A 20239-nucleotide genomic window follows, 5' to 3' on the forward strand; every position below is an offset into this window, starting at 1 on the left:
AATTCACTCAAATAAGCAAGATATTGCACTTCTTCCTTTTTCCATTATGGCCCCCTGGTGGCCAAATAAAGAATCAGATCAGGCCAAAATTCGGCATCAAAGGTTATCTGATGTAGGGGGTTATATGCACCAAGTTTCAAGTTCATAGCTTTACTGGTTAAGAAACGTACCATAGTTTACACTCTAACAGCTAATTTACGCCATATGACCTCTGTGACCTTGAAAAGTAGGTCAAATTGAAAACCCGTAAAACATGTGATGTATTCTTCCTAAGAGTACCTACCATAAAAATTTTATCGAAAACAAGTCACTTATAAGCGAGATATCACACTTTTTAGATATCCACTTTTGGCCCCCTGGTGGCAAAGTTGAGAATCAGATCAAACTGAAATTCAGCACCAGAGGCTATGTGATATAGGGGGTTATATGTACCAAGTTTCAAGTTCATAGCTTTAGTGGTTAAGAAACGTGCCATAGTTTACACTCTAACGGCCAATTTACGCCATATGACCTCTGTGACCTTGAAAAGTAGGTCAAATTGAAAACCCGTGAGATATGTGATGTATTCTTCCTAAGAGTACCTACCATAAAAATTTTATCGAAAACAAGTCACTTGTAAGCGAGATATCACACTTTTTAGATTTCCACTTTTGGCCCCCTCGTGGCAAAGTTGAGGATCAGATCAAACTGAAATTCAGCACCAGAGGCTATGTGATATAGGGGGTTATATGTACTAAGTTTCAGGTTCATAGCTTTAGTGGTTAAGAAACGTGCCATAGTTTACACTCTATCGGCCAATTTACGCTATATGACCTCTGTGACCTTGAAAAGTAGGTCAAATTGAAAACCCGTAAGACATGTGATGTATTCTTCCTAAGAGTACCTACCATAAAAATTTTATCGAAAACAAGTCACTTATAAGCGAGATATCACACTTTTTAGATATCCACTTTTGGCCCCCTGGTGGCAAAGTTGAGAATCAGATCAAACTGAAATTCAGCACCAGAGGCTATGTGATATAGGGGGTTATATGTACCAAGTTTCAAGTTTATAGCTTTAGTGGTTAAGAAACGTGCCATAGTTTACAATCTAACGGCCAATTTACGCCATATGACCTCTGTGACCTTGAAAAGTAGGTCAAATTAAAAACCCGTATGATATAAGATGTATATTTGCTATGAGTACCTACAACACAAGTTTCATCAAAAACAAGTCACTAATAAGCGAGATATCACACTTTTTAGATATCGACATTTGGCCCCCTGGTGGCCAAGTTGAGAATCAGATCGGACCGAAATTCAGTGTCAGAGGTCACCTGACCAAGGGGGTGCTGTGTACAAAGTTTCAAGTTCCTAGCGGTTAAGAAACATGCCACTGTTTTTGAAATAGGATACGACAACGGACGACGCCCAACGGACGACGGACACTGCGGTATTACATAGACTCCCCTACGGTGAGCCAAAAATCAGGACTGAATGGGGAATTCTGAAACCAAAAAGTTATTAAAATGAAACGGCCAGGGGCTTTTGTGGTCGACGCATAGATATTTGGTGGTAAAGAATTCATCCAGGTTAAGAAACATGCTACATGTACAGTTTTTATAGGTCAAACCAAAGTCGGTATTACATGTAATGTATCGTTGCTTAGAGTAACTATCATACAAATATCATCAAAACTAGAATTGTGAGTTGAGTCTTGCCACACTCTGAAGTCTCCGCCACAGTGAGGTGCAGGTGTGTCGGGCTGTGCGTAAACCCCTTACTGTTGAAATGTGAACAGTTTGGGGACATCTAGGCTTGAAACGCATTTTTTCAACGAGTAGCAATTTAGCAATCAAAGTCAGAAATGGATTACTCTTGGAAAATGATTAGCAACTGTCTACAATTTAATACCCCTTCTTCTAAAAACGCCCAAAGCAAAATCCATCATTGCTATCTGTAAAAAGTTCAAATCTCAAGCCACTGAGACTTTTCAGCAACCACGACGTCATTATTTATGCAAAAAGTTAGTTGAAAACCTCCTAGTCAGGGGCGGATCCAGGATATTTCGAAAGGGGGGCGCACTTTGAGGGCGAAGCCCAAATTGTGAGCGCCGCAGGTGCGAAGTGACGGCGGGGGGTCTGGGGGGCCTCCCCCAGAAAATTTTTTAAGATAAGACTCCATATATGCGATTTCCTGGCATCTGATCTTCAAATATTAAGCACCACTTTAATTGGAGCTACAATTTTTTTACACCGTGCTGCCTGCTAGTTCAAATAGAATCGAAACATGCCACCTATCGGTGATTTAGCAAACTTTGACCTCTGTGACCTTGAAAAGTAGGTGAAACCAAAAGCTTGTGTGATATGTGATTTCCCCTTACTAGGGGTACCTACCATAAAAATGTCAGCGAGCTGCGACCACTATCATAGGAGTTATTGCAGTTTTTCTCTTTCATATTGTGCCCTCTAGTGGCCAACCAGAGGAGGAGATCAGACTGAAAATTGGTACGTGAGGAGATTTCACCAAGGGGGACATATATATCAAGTTTCAGGTCAGTAGCTTTAGCGGTTACAAAATGTGCCGTGTTAACGGCCACCGACGGACACCAGGTGATCGCAAGGGCTCCCCTCGAGGTGAGCCAAAAATGACGGTTAAGAACCCCCTCCCCCATCTCAGATTGTCTTAATATGACAGGCCTTGCCTTGAATATTGTTAGCTCAGGTGCAAGTTGCACTAGGCCAAAGAGGTCATGTTTCAGCAGGCTGTCGTTACTCTAGCAATTTCCCGAATGGTGGCAGCACATATCAGCTTGTCCTGCAGCATTACATTTCTAGAGCCCTTCATACCGATTCGGATTATATGTTGTCTACCCTCAAAGATTGTCCCTTGTTCTGGACCGAATCATGAGCCTATTTCTCAACCCCAAACAATAGCAAGGAGGCTGTTCCATAGATCAGCCGACCTCCCTATTACTAATCCAACAGAGCACAGCATGGTTTTACACCTCCTTTGAGTTGAGGATATGGGTCACTGCTGCTTTGTGTGATTACTACATAACCAGAGGTGTATAAACAAGCCTAATTCTAAAAAATGCAGTCTGTCGAAGATTAATTACCAGTATATATACGAAGCTTAATATATATATCATTGTTTAGTGTAGCTAGGACTACACTGACTGGAAGCATGGTTTATTTTCGAAAATAGTGACTTTGATGAACCAAAATTATACAAAGATTGTAAAAGTTCAACTGTTCTTAGAACGCTTTATATTTGGGCTAATTTTGATGGAACTATGACAAACTGATTCTCAGGTCTGTGACAAAATGAATATATGAGCAGTTTTTGCAGTGAATAGTTTCATCTTACAAAATGAAATGGTTCAGGGACCATGTGCTCACCTCGGGTAATGTAATGCATGTCATTTTCAGCCGATATGGGGAGAACAGTTTCTGGCCAGTTTCACCAGTTTTTCACTGAATAATATTATTCTTCTCGGCTGAATGGCACAAAAGAAAATTACCGGTACCATCTAAGTATAGCATTTTGGTTATTGCACTTTTCATCTTTTTTAGTTTGGCCACCTTGTGGCCAAGTCAAGAAGCAGATCAGATTGAAATTTAGTTTCAGAGGTCACCTGACCTTGAGGGGGCCTTTGTACAAAGTTTCAAGTTCATACCTTTAGCGGTTAAGAAACGTGCCACTGTTTTTGAAACAGGATACAGACGTCGACGACAGATGACGGACACTGCGCTGTTGTATAGACTCTCCTATGGTGAGCCAAAAAGAGGATTCGTGAACACTTGCTTTTTACTCAATCTGCAAATGGAGAGCTAGAAAAGTAACAAGAGGCCCAAGGGCCTGGTGCTCAGCTGAGTTGTTGCTGCGTTGTTCGTATATATTACATTACTCGTCAAACTCTACTAAACTAAGGACTCAAAGCCTAAGGATATTAGCTTCTGGATGTGTAACAGTGAATTACGGTAGACTGGCGCAATCTACTTCAAGCAAGCTCCACCCTTGCAATGTGTGCGCAAACCAAACCTATATTGGACCATCAATTCTACACACAGCAACATGATTCATCCTCAGCTGTTACCATGATGATGATGATGATGATGATCCTTTTTGCAAATTGGTCGTCTTCTGTCTTTCTTCCATACTTTAGTGCCACCGGATGTAGTCTGCCCTTGTGGAGGGAGCCTTTCAGCACAGGACACAAGAATCCATGCGAATTGAATCACATGGAGAGACTAGCCCAATCACTCGCTTTTAGCAGGGTAGAAATGGGTAAATCTCGCAGACTGGACCTTAAACTCTACTGCCGACGTGCGAGGCCGGTCTGACAGATGAGTAAGTGGGGTCCACCTAATGCAGAAGGCACCAGTTTCCCTAATTAAAAGGGTAACATTAACAAAATGCTCTACCCAACTCTATTATTGCCTAAAGGCCTGTGTACACTAGTAAAATATTAGCAACATTTTTACAACATTTCCAGTTGCAACAAATGTTGCGTAGTGTGTACAGAGCAAAACGCGTCTTACAACATGTTGTAAAATTGTTGTAAATTGTTGCAAATTAAATGCAATGCAATTCTTTGTTGCATGTTGTAAAAATGTTGCAAACCCTTCAGCCAATCAGAAATAGGATTTGCGTCATGTGATCTACCTGAGGTCATGTGACTTGAACAAGAAGCAGGTATAGCAACTCTCAAGTGAGTGTCTTGCTTCGTAGGGTGATGAAACCTTTTCTAGAAGTTTCATCCATTCGCAGGAAGTTTTTGTATGACGGCTTGTCAGTCAGCCGCAACTCCTTTAACAGGCAGTGGTATGCCCCATGATCCACCCTCATTTTGATCCAGGGCCTAGTCTATATTCTCTTTGGTTATTTCGCCGCCTCTTCCGTCTCTCAACAATGACAACTAAAATTGCTGCAGAAGCACTCAAAACACATCTTCTCTCCTTGGAATCATCCATTTTCCCTCCAAAATACCTATTTCCCTTTGTTCCCACTAAAAAGTTTGCAACAATTTACCAACATGTTGTAAAAATGTTGCTAATTTGTTGCAATTTTTGTTGCTAGTGTACACAGGGCCTTACGGTGGCTGGGAAAGGACATCGGAAAAAAATATTCTCGGCGGGACGACTTATTATCTCGGGGGGACGACTTATTAAGTCGGGGGGACGACTTATGAAAGCGAGGGCGAGGCCTGGCTGTGACTGTCTCATCTCTCTCACCATGTAGACAACTTGGCAGAGCAGCCAAGACTGATTTGACCTGGCTGTGACTGTCTCATCACTCTCATCATGTTTTCAACACGGTGGAGCAGCCAGGACTGATTCGGCCTGCTTGTGACTTCCTCATCTCTCTCATCATGTTGTCAACACGGTGGAGCAGCCAGGACTTCTTCTTCTTTCGTTCACCATGTTTTAGACAGTCAGTCCGGATTTTATTATAAAGTCGGTGGTCCTGCGTAGCTGCTGGAGATCTCCATATAACTGGTCATGGATTCTTGCTCCCTCTGGCCAGGTCTCCTTTCTCAGGTCTGCAAAACTAGAGCATCTTCCCAGTATGTGTTCAGCAGTCATGGGCTCTTGGTTGCATATACAGGTGTCGCTCTCGCCGATGCAGAATTTAGTGAACAGGTGGTGTTTTAGCCTGTTGTGTCCGGTTCGCAATCTGAATATTAGGACCTGCTCCCTTCTTGTCAGTTGGTGGAAGCAGTCTCCTTCATCGTGTTTAGGATGCTCTTCCTTCCACTTCTTCTGATATCCTTGTTTAAGTTCGGTTTTGGCCTCGCTGTAGGAAAGGGATAGGTCGCATCAGTCTTTTTTGCCTCCCTCCTTGGCTAGTTGGTCCGCCTTTTCATTCCCCTTGACGTTGCAGTGGGTTGGAATCCACTGTAGAACTACTTTTTTCCTACTTGAATAGAGGTCTTTCAATGCTTTGAGGAGGTCCTTGTTATCTTCCTTTCTGGGACTTTGCAGAGATTTCAGGACTGAGAGGGCGTCAGTGAGGATGACTATGTTCCGTTTGGTCGTGTGTCGCTTCTGCATCAGTCTCTTGGCTACCTGTTTAATGGCAGTTGCCTCGGCTCTATAGTTGCTCGAGTATCTGACCGTTGGTAAAGCTATGGCCTCCTCCTGGTCTTTGTACTTGATAAGTTTGCATCCACCTCCATCTCTTGTTGCTTGAGTGGCTGAACCATCAGTATAGACGTGAGTCCGAAGACGGATGAACTGGGCAGCCAGGACTGATTTGGCCTGGCTGTGACTTCCTCATCGCCCTCACCATGTTGACAACTTAATAATAATATTGCCCTACTGCCTTTTTCATGAATCAATTTTGAGCATTATGTTTACAACGTAGTTGACAATAATTATAGTGAGAGAGATGAGACAGTCACAGCCAGGCCAAATCAGTCATGGCTGCTCTGCCAAGTTGTCAACATGGTAAGAGAGATGAGGAAGTCACAGCCAGGCCGAATCAGTCCTGGCTGCTCCACCGTGTTGACAACATGATGAGAGAGATGAGGAAGTCACAGCCAGGCCGAATCAGTCCTGGCTGCTCCACCGTGTTGACAACATGATGAGAGAGATTAGGAAGTCACAGCCAGGCCGAATCAGTCCTGGCTGCTCCACCGTGTTGACAACATGATGAGAGAGATGAGGAAGTCACAGCCAGGCCGAATCAGTCCTGGCTGCTCCACCGTGTTTACAACATGATGAGAGTGATGAGACAGTCACAGCCAGGCCGCATCAGTCTTCGCCGCACTGCCTAGTTATTGATATGGCGAGAGAGATGAGACAGTCACAGCCAGGCCAAATCAGTCTTGGCTGCTCTGCCAAGTTGTCTACATGGTGAGAGAGATGAGACAGTCACAGCCAGGCCTCGCCCTCGCTTTCATAAGTCGTCCCCCCGACTTAATAAGTCGTCCCCCGAGATAATAAGTCGTCCCCCCGTCTAACTAAGTCGTCCCCCCGACTTACTAAGTCGTCCCCCCCGAGATAATTAAGTCGTCCCGCCGAGACAATTTTTTTTTTCGATGTCCTTTCCCAGCCACCGTAGGGCCTTGAAGGGCTTCTTGCAAAATTGTTGTAAAAATGTTGGTAAAATGTTGGTAAAATGCTGGTAAAATGTTGCTAATATTTTACTAGTGTACACCCTGCTAAAGTCAAGTGAAACTCTTAACAAACCTTAGCAGAATGCCACCATTGAAATGTTGATAGCAAGTAAAAACTTTAAACAGATAGACTTTTTTAACCAACTGCCACATGCGGTTTTCTTTATTTAGTCAATTTTGAGGTAAGTATTACAGAATGAAATACTTGAATACTAGAATTGACTGGCTCTTCTGATGATTGCACTGGTGAACACTGACACTGAAGTCGATGGGATGTGCAAAGTCATAGCTCGATCCTCTCTCTTGGTCATCAGTGATGTGGTCACCAAATATGTTCAAATGCAGCTGCAAATCATTCCTGCAAAACATGATGAGGAGATAACATTTTAATTTTGATAGATAGCTAAGCTAGCCAAGTTTTATATCAAATACAAGGCCAACAACAACTGATAAGGCGCTAGGGCCGAATAATCAAGGAAGTTCATTGATATGATTGAGAATACATTGTGATAAGAGTGATGAATCGGCCCCGTTTGAAGCATTGTGCTATGTACAGTGTGCATGTGTCAGTGTGTATCAGCTATCGCATTTATTGTTTGTTGAAGTTTCAAATCGCCGGAGTCGATCCTCAATTACACTGTTTATGTACATTGGCAACCTTACCCGATGATATCAGAACGATGTTTATTATTGTCTTGTTTATTCACATTAGTTCTGCAATGTGACAAGAGTTATTTGTTGAGTAATCCATGATTTAAACTGAGCCGGACTTTGACATCGTTTCTCAGACCAAGCTGCATTTCGCAGATCGTTTTTCAACGATCGTCGACGAACTATTTCAAATTAATCACATCCAATTAAGCAATCCAAGCCTTCTCTAATTTCATCAACATGCAATAGCACAAGCAGCCAAATATTATCGCCTATGTAATTGTGAATTTAATGAGAACTTACCTCTGAATTGATAGAACGCGATCTATTCCATAGCATGGTCTCCTTACGTCTGAACTGCGCAGACTCCGAGACATGACGTTCGCTGCACGTGTGATTGCACGTGGGATAACTCGCGCGAAATTTAAAATGCTCTTCTTGGGGGGTGCTCACTAAATTGCGCCAGTAACACCACCTGGTGAGAAATTCATGAACCACGCCTATTGATAATGAAAGAGAAAGCTTTGCTCTATAAGATTAGATTTGATTCATGATCCCCAACTTAAAGAATAAGGAGAAATCAGCTGCTGGAAAAGTTTTTAGAAAATTTCGCTCGGTGCCACCTAGTGGCCAAACCGCTCATCCTGCCGGACCCACATTTGGTCTATTCAGGAGTCCTGAAGGGTCTCAACGCCTCAGAGGGAAAATCTATCGCCTGTCCGCCATAGTTTTGAAACGTGCCGGTTTAACGGACAGACAGACAGACAGACAGACAGACAGACAGACAGACAGACAGACAGACAGACAGACAGACAGACAGACCCTCAGACGGACATTCATTCTACCATTTACTCATATGAATAGCTCAGCTTGTCAGCTGAGCTAAAAAGGACATTCCTCTTTCACGGACATTCCTCTTTAACGGAGTCCTGACAAAACTTTTCAAACCTATTCTACAATAAAGCGCAACCAACGGACATTGTAATAGTCAACATAGCAACACATAGTTGACATGTGACCCTCTTTTCAAAAATCGATGACATTTAACTTTGGATTAAATTTGTGGTAACTGGTGCCAATCACTTGTCTTGTATAATGTATTAATCCTCCACTCATGTCATGATTGACAGCTTCCTTAATCTTTATCACTATACGATCACACCCTCTTTGATATTGACCAATCATGTTAATTGTTTGTAATATTATTGTAACCTTTTGTCTTGTTTTTATGAATTATAGTTAGTCACGTTTTTGGAACCATGGCGTTCACTTCATTCCATGCATGAACTTATTCATTATCTTTCCATAGGATAAACCCTCTCAGTTAAATCCACTATTACAGAACATTTGAAATTCCATTTAAAACACAAATACTGTAAAATTTAGAAATAATTTTAATTTTACAGTTCCAAAATATTCTGCACTATATACTGTAGAACGGAGAAATTTTGCATGCAAAATATTTTCGTGAGTAGGTTAGGCTCGTAAAATCTCTTGCTTTTAGCTTGAAATCCATGTCATTGTTGCCATGTTTTCACAGAGGCACTGCATACAACCTGGCCCAACAAAGGTCTATGTGTATACCCCACACCATTAGTACTTGTCATATTTACACCTAACTTAACAAACTTTTACCTCATTATTGCCCAGATTATGCTAAGTAGGGGACATTTTACACTACAGTCCCATTACACTAAGAGCTCAGAGTCAAAATAGAGTTTAAATTTTCTTGGAAAAAAATTATTCATTCGCAAAACTATTCTGCCGCGAATATGTCCAGCGTGAGGCATTCACGAAAATTTTATGCTGCGGATATTTTCCATTTTACAGTAACAACTGTGCAGGGCAACTGAACACGTTTGAGTGATCAGTCTGTGACTTGCGGCTTGCTCGAGGCGGGGGTACGCTAACTGATCGGCAAAGCCGTGGTGCTACATCAAAGATGAGAACCAGACAAGATCGACAATAATGTCATATTTCTTTAGCTCTAAAATCGTTATTGTTCAGTCAATTTGAAAATTTAAAAGAGGCATTTGTGATAGAGATATATTTACTGGCGAACTGTCTCGTTGCCAAAAGCAACGCTGCACAATTTTCATCTTTTATTTCTTTAGTGGGGAGGAAAAAATTCCAAGATACACAAACTGAACGGCTAATCCCTCATAATCCCTGTATGCTTACTAGGAACCTGCCATGAACATATTATCGAAAAAAGGTCACTTATAAGAGAGATGGCACACTTTTGGGTATTTATAGCTCTAGTGGTTAAGAATTGTGCCAGTGTTTTTGAAACAGGATACAGACGATGACGACCATGGAAGACCAAGGACGACGACAACAGACACTACGGTGTTGTATAGACTCCCCTACGGGAAGCCAAATTGGACTCACAAAACAGGGTTCTTCCTTTGTCTGTGGTTATCGACTGACGGTTGTAACTAGATATGAGCTGATATAGTTTTTTTACTTGTAGAAGCCGTGTTATCTCAGCCGTACTAGCCTGGGATTTATAATTGAGGCAGGAAGTTTTGACTTATGTATAACTTATGATGGGGAAAATCCGTCCCATATTTAATGATGTATTTGGCATAAATTATAAGCATACAGTTTTTATAAAGTTTTGCTATAAGTTGCCGATCTTAAAGTCTCTATTTTCACCCTGGAAAACCTATATGAAAATTATGCTCAGCTCTCAAACTCTGGTACCAACGTTGTCATTCAGAATACCTCAGTCTAACAAAGCTGTACTACGTGTTTTATGTGAAGGTAAGAGGTGCGATGCTGAGTAAGTATTGACAAAAATAGTCAAGATTGGACAAATGGAGAGGTTTCTCTTTGTGGATTTAAAGTCGAGATCGATCTTCAAAGGTTTAAAGGCTTTTTGCCGGGAGATAACAAAATGAAATGGTCCTCAGATGCGATGAAAATGCATGCAAGGGTTTCAATTTTCCAAAAATTTCCTTGGGAACCCCCCTGACATCGTTTTTCTTTTTCCAGCAGCACACAAGTGGTGAATCTGCAAATCAAATCATACTGATTTTCCATAAGAAACAGTTTCCACTACATTTACAACGAATCGGAAGAAAATCTTAGAAACAAACATGATTTTTTGAACTTTCATCTGAATGACATTGAAAATTAGGTAAAACCAAAAACCTGTGTGACAAATGATGTTTTCACAGTAGATACACTTGCCAAGCCACTGGCTGAGACATTGCATATCGGGTCCATTAACCACTATTTGGTTTAATTCTCACCATCCTACTGTGTTCCCAACTCGGGTGCGAGCCCAATATCTGAACACCAAACCATGGGGATAGAGCCGTTTTATGGATAGTTGACCCTCCCTATTAACGATATCTTTTCCAATAATTCTATCCTAGGCCTATGAATGGTTATTGGACATTCACAAAACATTGCACCTTGCATGACGTGGGAACAAGCTTACTGAATGGCACTAATGTGGTTGTCCTGGCAGCATAAGTCATTTTAAACCAATTGTATAATAATTCTAGATGATTTTTTATCCTATCCATTACATTTCGAAAATAGCGGACCACCCCCTAGGGGGACTATAGGCAGGAGCAGAGGGGCTAATTTGGCCATCTTCAGGTGACTAAGATACACAGTAAGGGCCCTGGGTCATGTCAGAATCAGCACTAAATGTATTCCTCGTACAAGCGTGAATCATTTCGGCGTACTATGAGATGTGAGAGACAACTATTGGCGATTTCATGTAACTTTATCTTGCCTGCCTAGCTGCTGCCTATATTGTCCCTTTAAGAAGGGGATATTTTTATCAAATTGCCTTGATGACCGATGGGATAAGTCTTTCAGTTTGTGTATCTTGGGAATATGTCCTTCCACTACAGAAATAAAAGGGAAAACATTATGATGTGATATTTTGGGGATGACACAGTTCGCAAACAAGTGTTCGCAAACAAATCTCTACAACAAATAGCTCTTTAAAATTTGTAATTAACAAAAAAATAATCATTTAGGAACTATTCAGTAAGGCCGTTTTTTAAACTCGCCTGTTGTACGCCCTTTGATTAAAGCCTATTTGGTTATTAATTGAGTGTACCAAAATCATGCCCATCACCTTCTGTTTTGGGGAGGAAGCAAGATCCATCAAGAGACCTACCGTTTATTTTCTTGATTTCATTCAATTCAGATTTTGTCAGCAGTAGGTGCTTGAATCTGAAAACAAATGGGAATCTATTTTTATGAACACTTTTTGTAGCACTTTCTTGCAAAAAAAGTCCTTCGTGTCTCTCTGGGTATGCTGTTGAGCCAAGGAGCCAATACACAGGTAAACATTTTGCTACAACATGAACTCAGCTTGACTCATCGAGTAGAAACAATGCTAAAGTTAAGTGGCGTCACAGAGCAATTTCCTACTTTTTCCGAACTGCTTATCAAACTGGTGTCAGTGTGCAACCAAGTCTATTCCACAATAACTACTTAAAACAGTGAAATCTTCCCCGATAGGCTGTGAGAACGGTTGTTACTGCATTATTTCAGTGCATTCCCTTTACTTTCAATACGTCCATCTCGTGATAACTCTAACATTACACTTCTGGGTGCTGCAGGAGACAAGCACTGAAAGCCCTCGTTGGTAGTGGAAGACCAGCAGTTAGATAGTAGTTATCGCTAGGGCGATTCCAGATATGCTGACTTGACACAAATGTACTGTGAGTGTTGTATAATAATGAAGCAAGGTTGGCAAGATCACTTCAGGCCATCATTCAATAACTTTGTGTCAAGCAATTTGATTAGCCACCTGTTGATGAATGTGCGTCTCACAGATTTCGGCAGTGAAAGGAGGAGACCTTAGGATCGCTGTTCACCACCGCAAGTCAGCATGACTCTGTGACAGAACACGAGTACATTTTTCATTTTGTTAAGCTCAGTTATTAAATTGACAGTGCACGTGTGATCACTTACTCTGAATGGTCACAGAAGGCATGAACTAGACGTAGGAACTGGATCTTCAGCGCTACTTCCTGAAAGAATAACAAAAACAAAGCACTTGTTAAAAATATATCTCAGATAACTAGGTGGCTGTCTCATTATCCATGAGGCCGCACAACACAGCATAGACGGTCTGCACTCCAGGAGACATCAATACATTGATTTGCATGAAAATGTAGCACTGCGTCAATAACGTATGGCACAACACAAAGTAACAACAGGCCAGAATGACAAAACGTGCGGATTATTAGTGAAATTCATAACGATGAAGATTAGGTCAAATTGAAAACCAGGGTGATTTATAATAGAGACTTATTGGATACTTCAACCATTTAGTCACTCTAACTACAGCCAATAGCTTTAAAATGGCAAAATATGATTTCAAAGAGGGCCGTTTGCCAAATAAAAAAATTAACAAATGAAAAATGAAAAAATAAAAAGATAAACAAATGAAATGTATTAAACAAATGAGAAAAATGAAAAAATAAAAAGATAAAAAAATAGCCTTGAGGTGGGATCAAACCACCTGGTAGTATCAATCAAAACTATTCAAATTTTATATCGAAACCTACTTGCACTGCCTGAGCCTTTTGGGAGGACCAACGCAGTGAGTTGAATGTCTTCCTTGAGAGGTGACAATGAAACCGGGATGGATCCAGACGGCGAGACCAATAATAACCGGGTCAGTACGCAAGGCTCAGAAGGGAAGCAGTCATGAAGCGCTTCCCTGCCTGCGTCAAGGTTCCCGGTCAAGTTGATGGCGATGTCGAGACCTAGGCGGGCTGTGACCCCCTTAGGACGGTGCTGTATCCCTGAGAGCCGAATCCAACCAGTTAGAGGTTCGAATCAGGGCCGGGGACCGACTGGAATAACCAGTCCAGGACCGCTTCCGGTACCTGCTCGGCGGCATCTCCGAAAAGATCAAAGGGAACCCGACCGAGAGCGGGGTTGACCGGGCTGAGGACCAAGCTTAAAACCACCGGCCGTTCAGCCTGACGCGTCGTGGACTGGTCCTGGAGATTTTTATTTTCCAGGAGGTCCATCAGGAGCTGGAGCATCTCCCTCTGACAAGATGTAAGGTAAAAGGCGGAATGCTGAAGCTGAGGGTCTTAAATGGCCTGCATCAGGCAGGCATGGGAGGGAAGGCCGACGGGTCTGAGCGAAAGCCCCGTCCGTAAACCCTGAATGGCCAGACAGGACAATGCACTGGAGAAACGGTGGGCCTCACCGCACCGAAAGCGGGGGGAGACAGGGGACACGAGAGTCCCTCACCCGCGAATAGTGCTCTAAAACTGAGCCCCTGCAGAACACCTACCAACAGGGACGGAGAGATGAACCTCTGCCCTGCACGACCAGGGGAAGCCATCAACAATGTTGTAGTCCCCAAAAAGGGACAAGGAGTCGGGCGTGCTGCCCGCCATTAGGCACACGGCTGGTTGTGCCTTGGGCTAACCGCGGACGAAGAAGAGTAGCCGGATGTACCAGTCACAACCAAGGACGACAAAAGACGCAACCGTGCCGCACACCCCGGAGGGGGAGGGGAGCACACCTGAATATACAGGTGGCTCAACAACGCGGGTGGAGCTGCTCACTCACCTAGAAAGGTCAGGGGCGCATAATGATGCCCAACGGCAGGGAGTTGGAGGAGCTGGTCGATAAGAGCCTGCTCTGACAGTAAGATAAAAAGTGTACCATCATGGCTTTTGAGTGTACAGAAAGCTGGGATTGCATATTTATTGCAAGGATTGTCAGAATAATAGAAAGTAGAAGGGTAGCAGCTTGATAATGTATATATACAAATTTATTAATCGTTAGTAAGCAAAAGACATTGTAAAACAACACGATATGCATCAGCATTGAATTCGCAGTGCATGGACATTAATAGCAGACTACACATTAATTCGCCAAAAATATTTTCTTTAGATGGCGCTGTAGTAAACAACTACGCAGTGAGCTGGTAAGTGCATGCGAACTATCATTTGTAATCGGAACAAACCCGTGTTGGTTTGGTTGGCCAAAAGGGTTTTATTGAAAATGATTAATTGGGCTGGGAAGTGAGGAAGTAACAATAACAATACACAAAAACAGATTTTTGAAAATAGTATCGTTTTGATGATAAAATCGTATTCAAAGCCTCCACTAACATGGTTGTATTGTACAAGGTAAGATCATGGACTTTTATCGCACAAAATACGCAAAATTGTACAGGGTAGGCAGGTCTACATATGATTTTAGGAGTACAATTGAGTCATAAAACACAGAGTATGTCACCAATTATCAATCACTACAAGAAACTAGACATAACGCGATTCGTGTGAATCGCAATGTATGCCCCGCTGAGTGGGCATATTTTTAATGTTGGGTAGGTTGAAGGAAATGAATTTATGTACTTATACTGGTAGTAATCTGCTTACTGTATTTATGCGCATTTTAGCGCACTGCACGCGCTAATTGAGGGTGCAGTTAAATTCAAATATAAGCGCAGTATAAGCGCAGTGCGCTAATAATTGAACAAAAATGTTCTTGATGTGCGTGTTGATTGGTGGCAGGAGAGGGGTCATTCCACCTGGAATGAACAGCAGTTGTGTGTTTTGCTGCTTAAAAGTGTCTTTCTCTTCATCTTTCATGTGGCAGTGCGCGGTATTCAGAGTTAACATGCTAGAGTACTAGCGGGGTTAAACATGGAAGCATGCAGCACGGGACTGTGACAGTTTGTTCATGCATTCTTCCAGCATGTTATTAGAAGTCATGCAGCCTCCCTTCGATGCAGTGACGATGACGTCTCCGAAAAATATCAGCACATGCGTTTATAATCGGGCAAAGTGAAGGCTGAAAATATACCCTTAAACAAGTGATTTTTGTTTATAAGCGCATGTGCTAAAATGCGCATAAATACGGTATGTAGTGTGACAAGTTTTCATCAACCAGTCATGAAATACTGATGATGGGCATCGTAAGTTGGGTTTGGAGAGTACCTTTGGAGACAGTGGTCATGGTGAAAACCGTGTCCTTGTTGCAGTAATCAGCCATGAAAGGACTGATTATGAGCACTGTAACTGGTGTTCTGAGAGCAGCTCTGGAGGTGGTTACAGTGGAAAGAAGTGTCCTTGGTGGAGTAATCAGTCTTAATGCGGTGATTCGCATCGTAATCCGTGTTCGGAGAGCAGCTGTGGATCAAGGCAGTCGTCACAGTGGAAACGGTTTGCTTGTTACAGCTCTTGGGCATTCGTACGCCATTGCTTTATATGGAAGAAGCCGAATTTGTGGGTTGGTGTGTTGGGCTGAGGTGGGAGTTGAGGAACATCAATTGGATGGGCATCGTAGCTGGTGTTCTGGTAGCAGCTGTGGAGGCAGTGGTCGAAGTGGAGGAGTTGCTTCCAAGGGATGCCGAGTGGCCACTCTATTACTGATTGAACGTATAGTAGACTGGGTTGTGGTAGCTGTAGTATGTTCTGCACACTCCTGCATGTATTTCATCAGGATGCGACTTGATATAGATGTGATCTAACAGTGTGCAGTTGAGTGTTGTAGGTTCCTTGATGAGTTGTTGAAATGAATGGAGGGGGTGTTCCGGCACTTGAAGATGTTCTTTGAGTAGGTTGTAGTTGAAATCTCCGCCAATCACAGTATGCAATGGAGATGGAATGATTCTCGGGTTAAACTGTTATAGGGCGGAATGCAAAAATCAAGTTTGTGGCCTGACGGCCATCTTGGATTTTGGGTCGGGCCCAAAATCAATAGGGCACCTCCCCTTCACTAGAACATCACACCACAGAAGTTTCAGGTTTATCACTCATTTGGTTCTCAAGTTATGGGGCAGAATGCGAAAAACAAAGATGGCCGCCTAGCGGCCATGATGGATTTTAGTTCGGGCCCAGAATCGATAGGGCACCTCCCCTACACTAGAGCATCACACCACAGAAGTTTCAGGTTTATCACTGACTCAGTTCTATAGTTAGGCGGCGGAATGCAAAAAACCAATATGGTGGCCTTGCGGCCATCTTGGATTTGGGCTTTGGCCCGAAATCAATAGGGAACCTTCGAGACCCTAGGCCTTCACACCATAAAAATTTCAAGTCTACCTGACAAGCGGTTCCTGAGTTATAGAGCGGAATAAAGTGCAATGGAGATGGAATGGTTCTCGGGTTAAACTGTTATAGGGCGGAATGCAAAAATCAAGTTTGTGGCCTAGCGGCCATCTTGGATTTTGGGTCGGGCACCTCCCCTTCACTAGAACATCACACCACAGAAGTTTCAGGTTTATCACTCCCTCGGTTCTCAAGTTATGAGGCAGAATGCGAAAACAAAGATGGCCGCCTAGAAGCCATGATGTATTTTAGTTTGGGCCCAGAATCGATAGGGCACCTCCCCTACACTAGAGCATCACACCACAGAAGTTTCAGGTTTATCACTCACTCAGTTCTATAGTTAGGCGGCGGAATGTAAAAAACCAACATGGTGGCCTGGCGGCCATCTTGGATTTGGGCTTTGGCCCAAAATCAATAGGGAACCTTCGAGACCCTAGGCCTTCACACCATAAAAATTTCAAGTCTACCGGACAAGCGGTTCCTGAGTTATAGAGCGGAATAGAGTGCCGACGCGGACGCGGACGCGCACTCGGAAACCAGCCATGAACATAATGCCCCAATCTCAACTTCGTTGAGCGGGGGCATAATAAGGAAACACGGTCACACTGCATAGTGATCAAGTTGTTGATATTACATGCCTGCTCATGACAAATTTTGGATAAAAACATATATTTAATATGGATTGGTCGGATATTTTTGACATATCTCTCATGATTCATGGCCATGTAAAACATACAATTGCTGGAATTTACATGCGATATTCATATAATCAAAGATGCGCACTGATTTTAGATACTTTCTGTGGGTCCATCCCTTACAACTTGCAGAAAAACAGGCAGTTTTTTCTGAATAACTGATATATATTTCTTTTTTCTTTTCTCCGAAACCTAACACAATTTTGTAAATATACTTACAGGGCTACACTCACAACTTGTACTATGTCCACGTAATCGAAGTCTATCACTACTTCTATGACTGAAAGAAAAAGCATTTGGCACACATTAACCCTATTGCTCCTGATTGTCAATATGACATTCCATATAGACATGTTGATTGCTGCGAAGATGAATAAAAGAACTTGAGCGGTAACATCATCTTTTTGATCAACATATTTGTATTTTCGAGACAAGCTTTGGACCCTAGCGGGTCTTCATCGCTAAGGTCAAAAGCTTGTCTCTAAAATAACAAGAGGCCCAAGAGCCCGGCGCTCAGCTGGATGACCTAATAACATAGGACTGATGGTGCAAAGTAGTAAATATCGGCTTTATACTACTGTTTGAAGGTCAAGAGAACACGTTATACCACTAAAATTTTCAATGCAGAGCTGCCAGCTGGATGAAATATGATTGAACTAATCAGCCATGGTATGTAAATATTACAGGAGGCAACGGAAGATATCCCTAGTTCAGTATGTTGTATCGGTAGCTTTACAGAAAAGAAGTGTCAGAGAGGATGAGACTTCTCCATGGACAACTGTGGTATGTCCAGGCTGGGTTGTACAGCACAAGGATACAAAATGCTGTCTGTAATTGAGAGGTATCCTGATTTAACAGAAGTCAAAATAAATAGAAATTACCAGTTTGGGACTAACACCACTGCCTTTTTTTTGTAATAAGGTAGAGATTACAGGAGTCAACAAAATTAATTTCATTGAGAGAAATTGACCTGTCCTGCAGGTGATTGGAATTTACAATACAAAGGGTCATTTTTCATGACATTGTGCTCTACTGCGTACCCCTAGTGAGTTGATCGGGAACCAATCTATCCTTGGCGCAGACAGGTTCAAATTGGCTATATCTTGAATAGATTGAATTGCGATGAAAATCTAATGCAATAAAGGAGCAATATCGAAGAGACAAATTAATCAAACCAATTGTCCACAGACATTACCCTGAAACGGCGTGATGTATGCGTGCATATTATAAAAGTATATCAATTGGTCTGATAGAGATGATGAGGCAATGTCAATATGCCTTAGTCAGCAATATGCCCCTTTTTATAAGGAGAAGAAGGAGATCCCAGATAGGCCATTTAAAATGCGTGCTCCTCCTACATGTAGCAATGTCTCGGCCAAAAAGGCACTTAGTCGACAGGCAAGCTAGAAGTTCAGCACCGTGAGCAGCTCCTTGGTAAGGCCATGTCAGGTTCCGCGCGCCTCTTCAGATACATCAAGTATTGAAAGCTGTGGTGAGCACATAAAAAGACCATGGTCACCTTAATTTGAAAATCCCTTCATAATCAAGGACTACCTCTGACTAAAACAGCACCCATAAACAATAGACCACCAATTTGACCCCAGCTCCTGACTGCGGGAAAACCCAAGTCCAGCAACCAAAAGTACCAAAAATACATTTTTGTTTACATTTGAACTGCATACATGCGTTTGTTTACAATTTCATTTCCCGCGAAATCTCGAAAATCAGGTGACCTGCAATCGTGGATTGAAAATAACATTAACCTGGGTTCAGCAGGTCAGCAGGTATACCGGCTGTTCCAATCATCCCCCTACAGCCAGCTGTTTAAAAGGTAATGTTATTCACCCCACAGGGAGTGCAGGTAATTGATTAAGCCCCTGCATAACTTAACAGCAATGGCTTGGCTTCTGTGAGTGGTAAGGAGAATTGACAGTTTTTTTATGAGAGTAACATTATTGTGTTGCGTAAAACGTACTTTTTACTCATGTAAGAATCGTTGTACTACTAATAACTTCAACTTATTTTCCGGTTATGATAACACAACACGCATCTTCGTGATCATGATCTTTCTCAAACTAACTGAATGACCTAATCGCCTTGGACGCACAACCACATATCAATCCGCCCCGACGATCGACACATCCATTCGATTCGATAACACTCGATACAGTTTGATAAATAAACAAAGTTTTCGTGCTTTTAGCTGTCAACATCAATGGCTATAATATACTCCTGCAGAATAGTAGAACTAATAGAACTAATTTCCGAAGTTTCCAATAGTTTAAACACAAATCAGAACATCACCCATCAGCTGGACTCAGATCTGCATAAATTACGATAAATAATGAGGTCGTCGCTTCAATTTCGCAAAGAAAGTTGACTCTATTCGAAGGTTGTTTTGACCAAATTCCGTTGAACTCATCGTTATGAGGGCATTTGAACACATTCTCGTTGATCTTTTCTGTAAACGTGTGAAGTTTCGTACCAAAATACATTTCCGTAAAGGCTTAAATAAGAAAATTTGTCACTTACAAAATCATCGCTCCGGTAGAAATAAAAAGGTCACCGCCATTTTCTTGATGATAGTACTCCAGGTAACCTCGACCGCGCAGTGGTCAATTAATCCCAGACGAGCCGTTCATACAGTGGATGCACTGGCAATACCAGCAGTCCGGTATTCCCTGGTTCGAGGTTTTCATGTCAGTTCGCGGCGGGAAATTTAAAGTGGGG

General features: G+C 42.3%; 1 protein-coding gene across 3 annotated transcripts in view; it reads right to left on the reverse strand.

Annotated features, from left to right (window-relative positions):
• The window catches only part of LOC135495768 (short transient receptor potential channel 4-associated protein-like), a 390467-nt gene that overhangs the window by 126199 nt on the left and 244029 nt on the right, over window positions 1-20239 (reverse strand). For all 3 annotated transcript variants that reach the window (XM_064784679.1, XM_064784678.1, XM_064784676.1), the window contains 3 exons: window positions 17729-17789; window positions 12700-12758; window positions 11897-11952 (listed from right to left, as the gene is read on the reverse strand). In XM_064784679.1, the coding sequence (XP_064640749.1) occupies window positions 11897-11952; window positions 12700-12758; window positions 17729-17789 (176 nt within the window). The remainder of the gene's footprint in view (window positions 1-11896; window positions 11953-12699; window positions 12759-17728; window positions 17790-20239) is intronic.

Source organism: Lineus longissimus, chromosome 11 (genome assembly GCF_910592395.1).
Source record: "Lineus longissimus chromosome 11, tnLinLong1.2, whole genome shotgun sequence".
NCBI classification, from domain to species: domain Eukaryota; kingdom Metazoa; phylum Nemertea; class Pilidiophora; order Heteronemertea; family Lineidae; genus Lineus; species Lineus longissimus.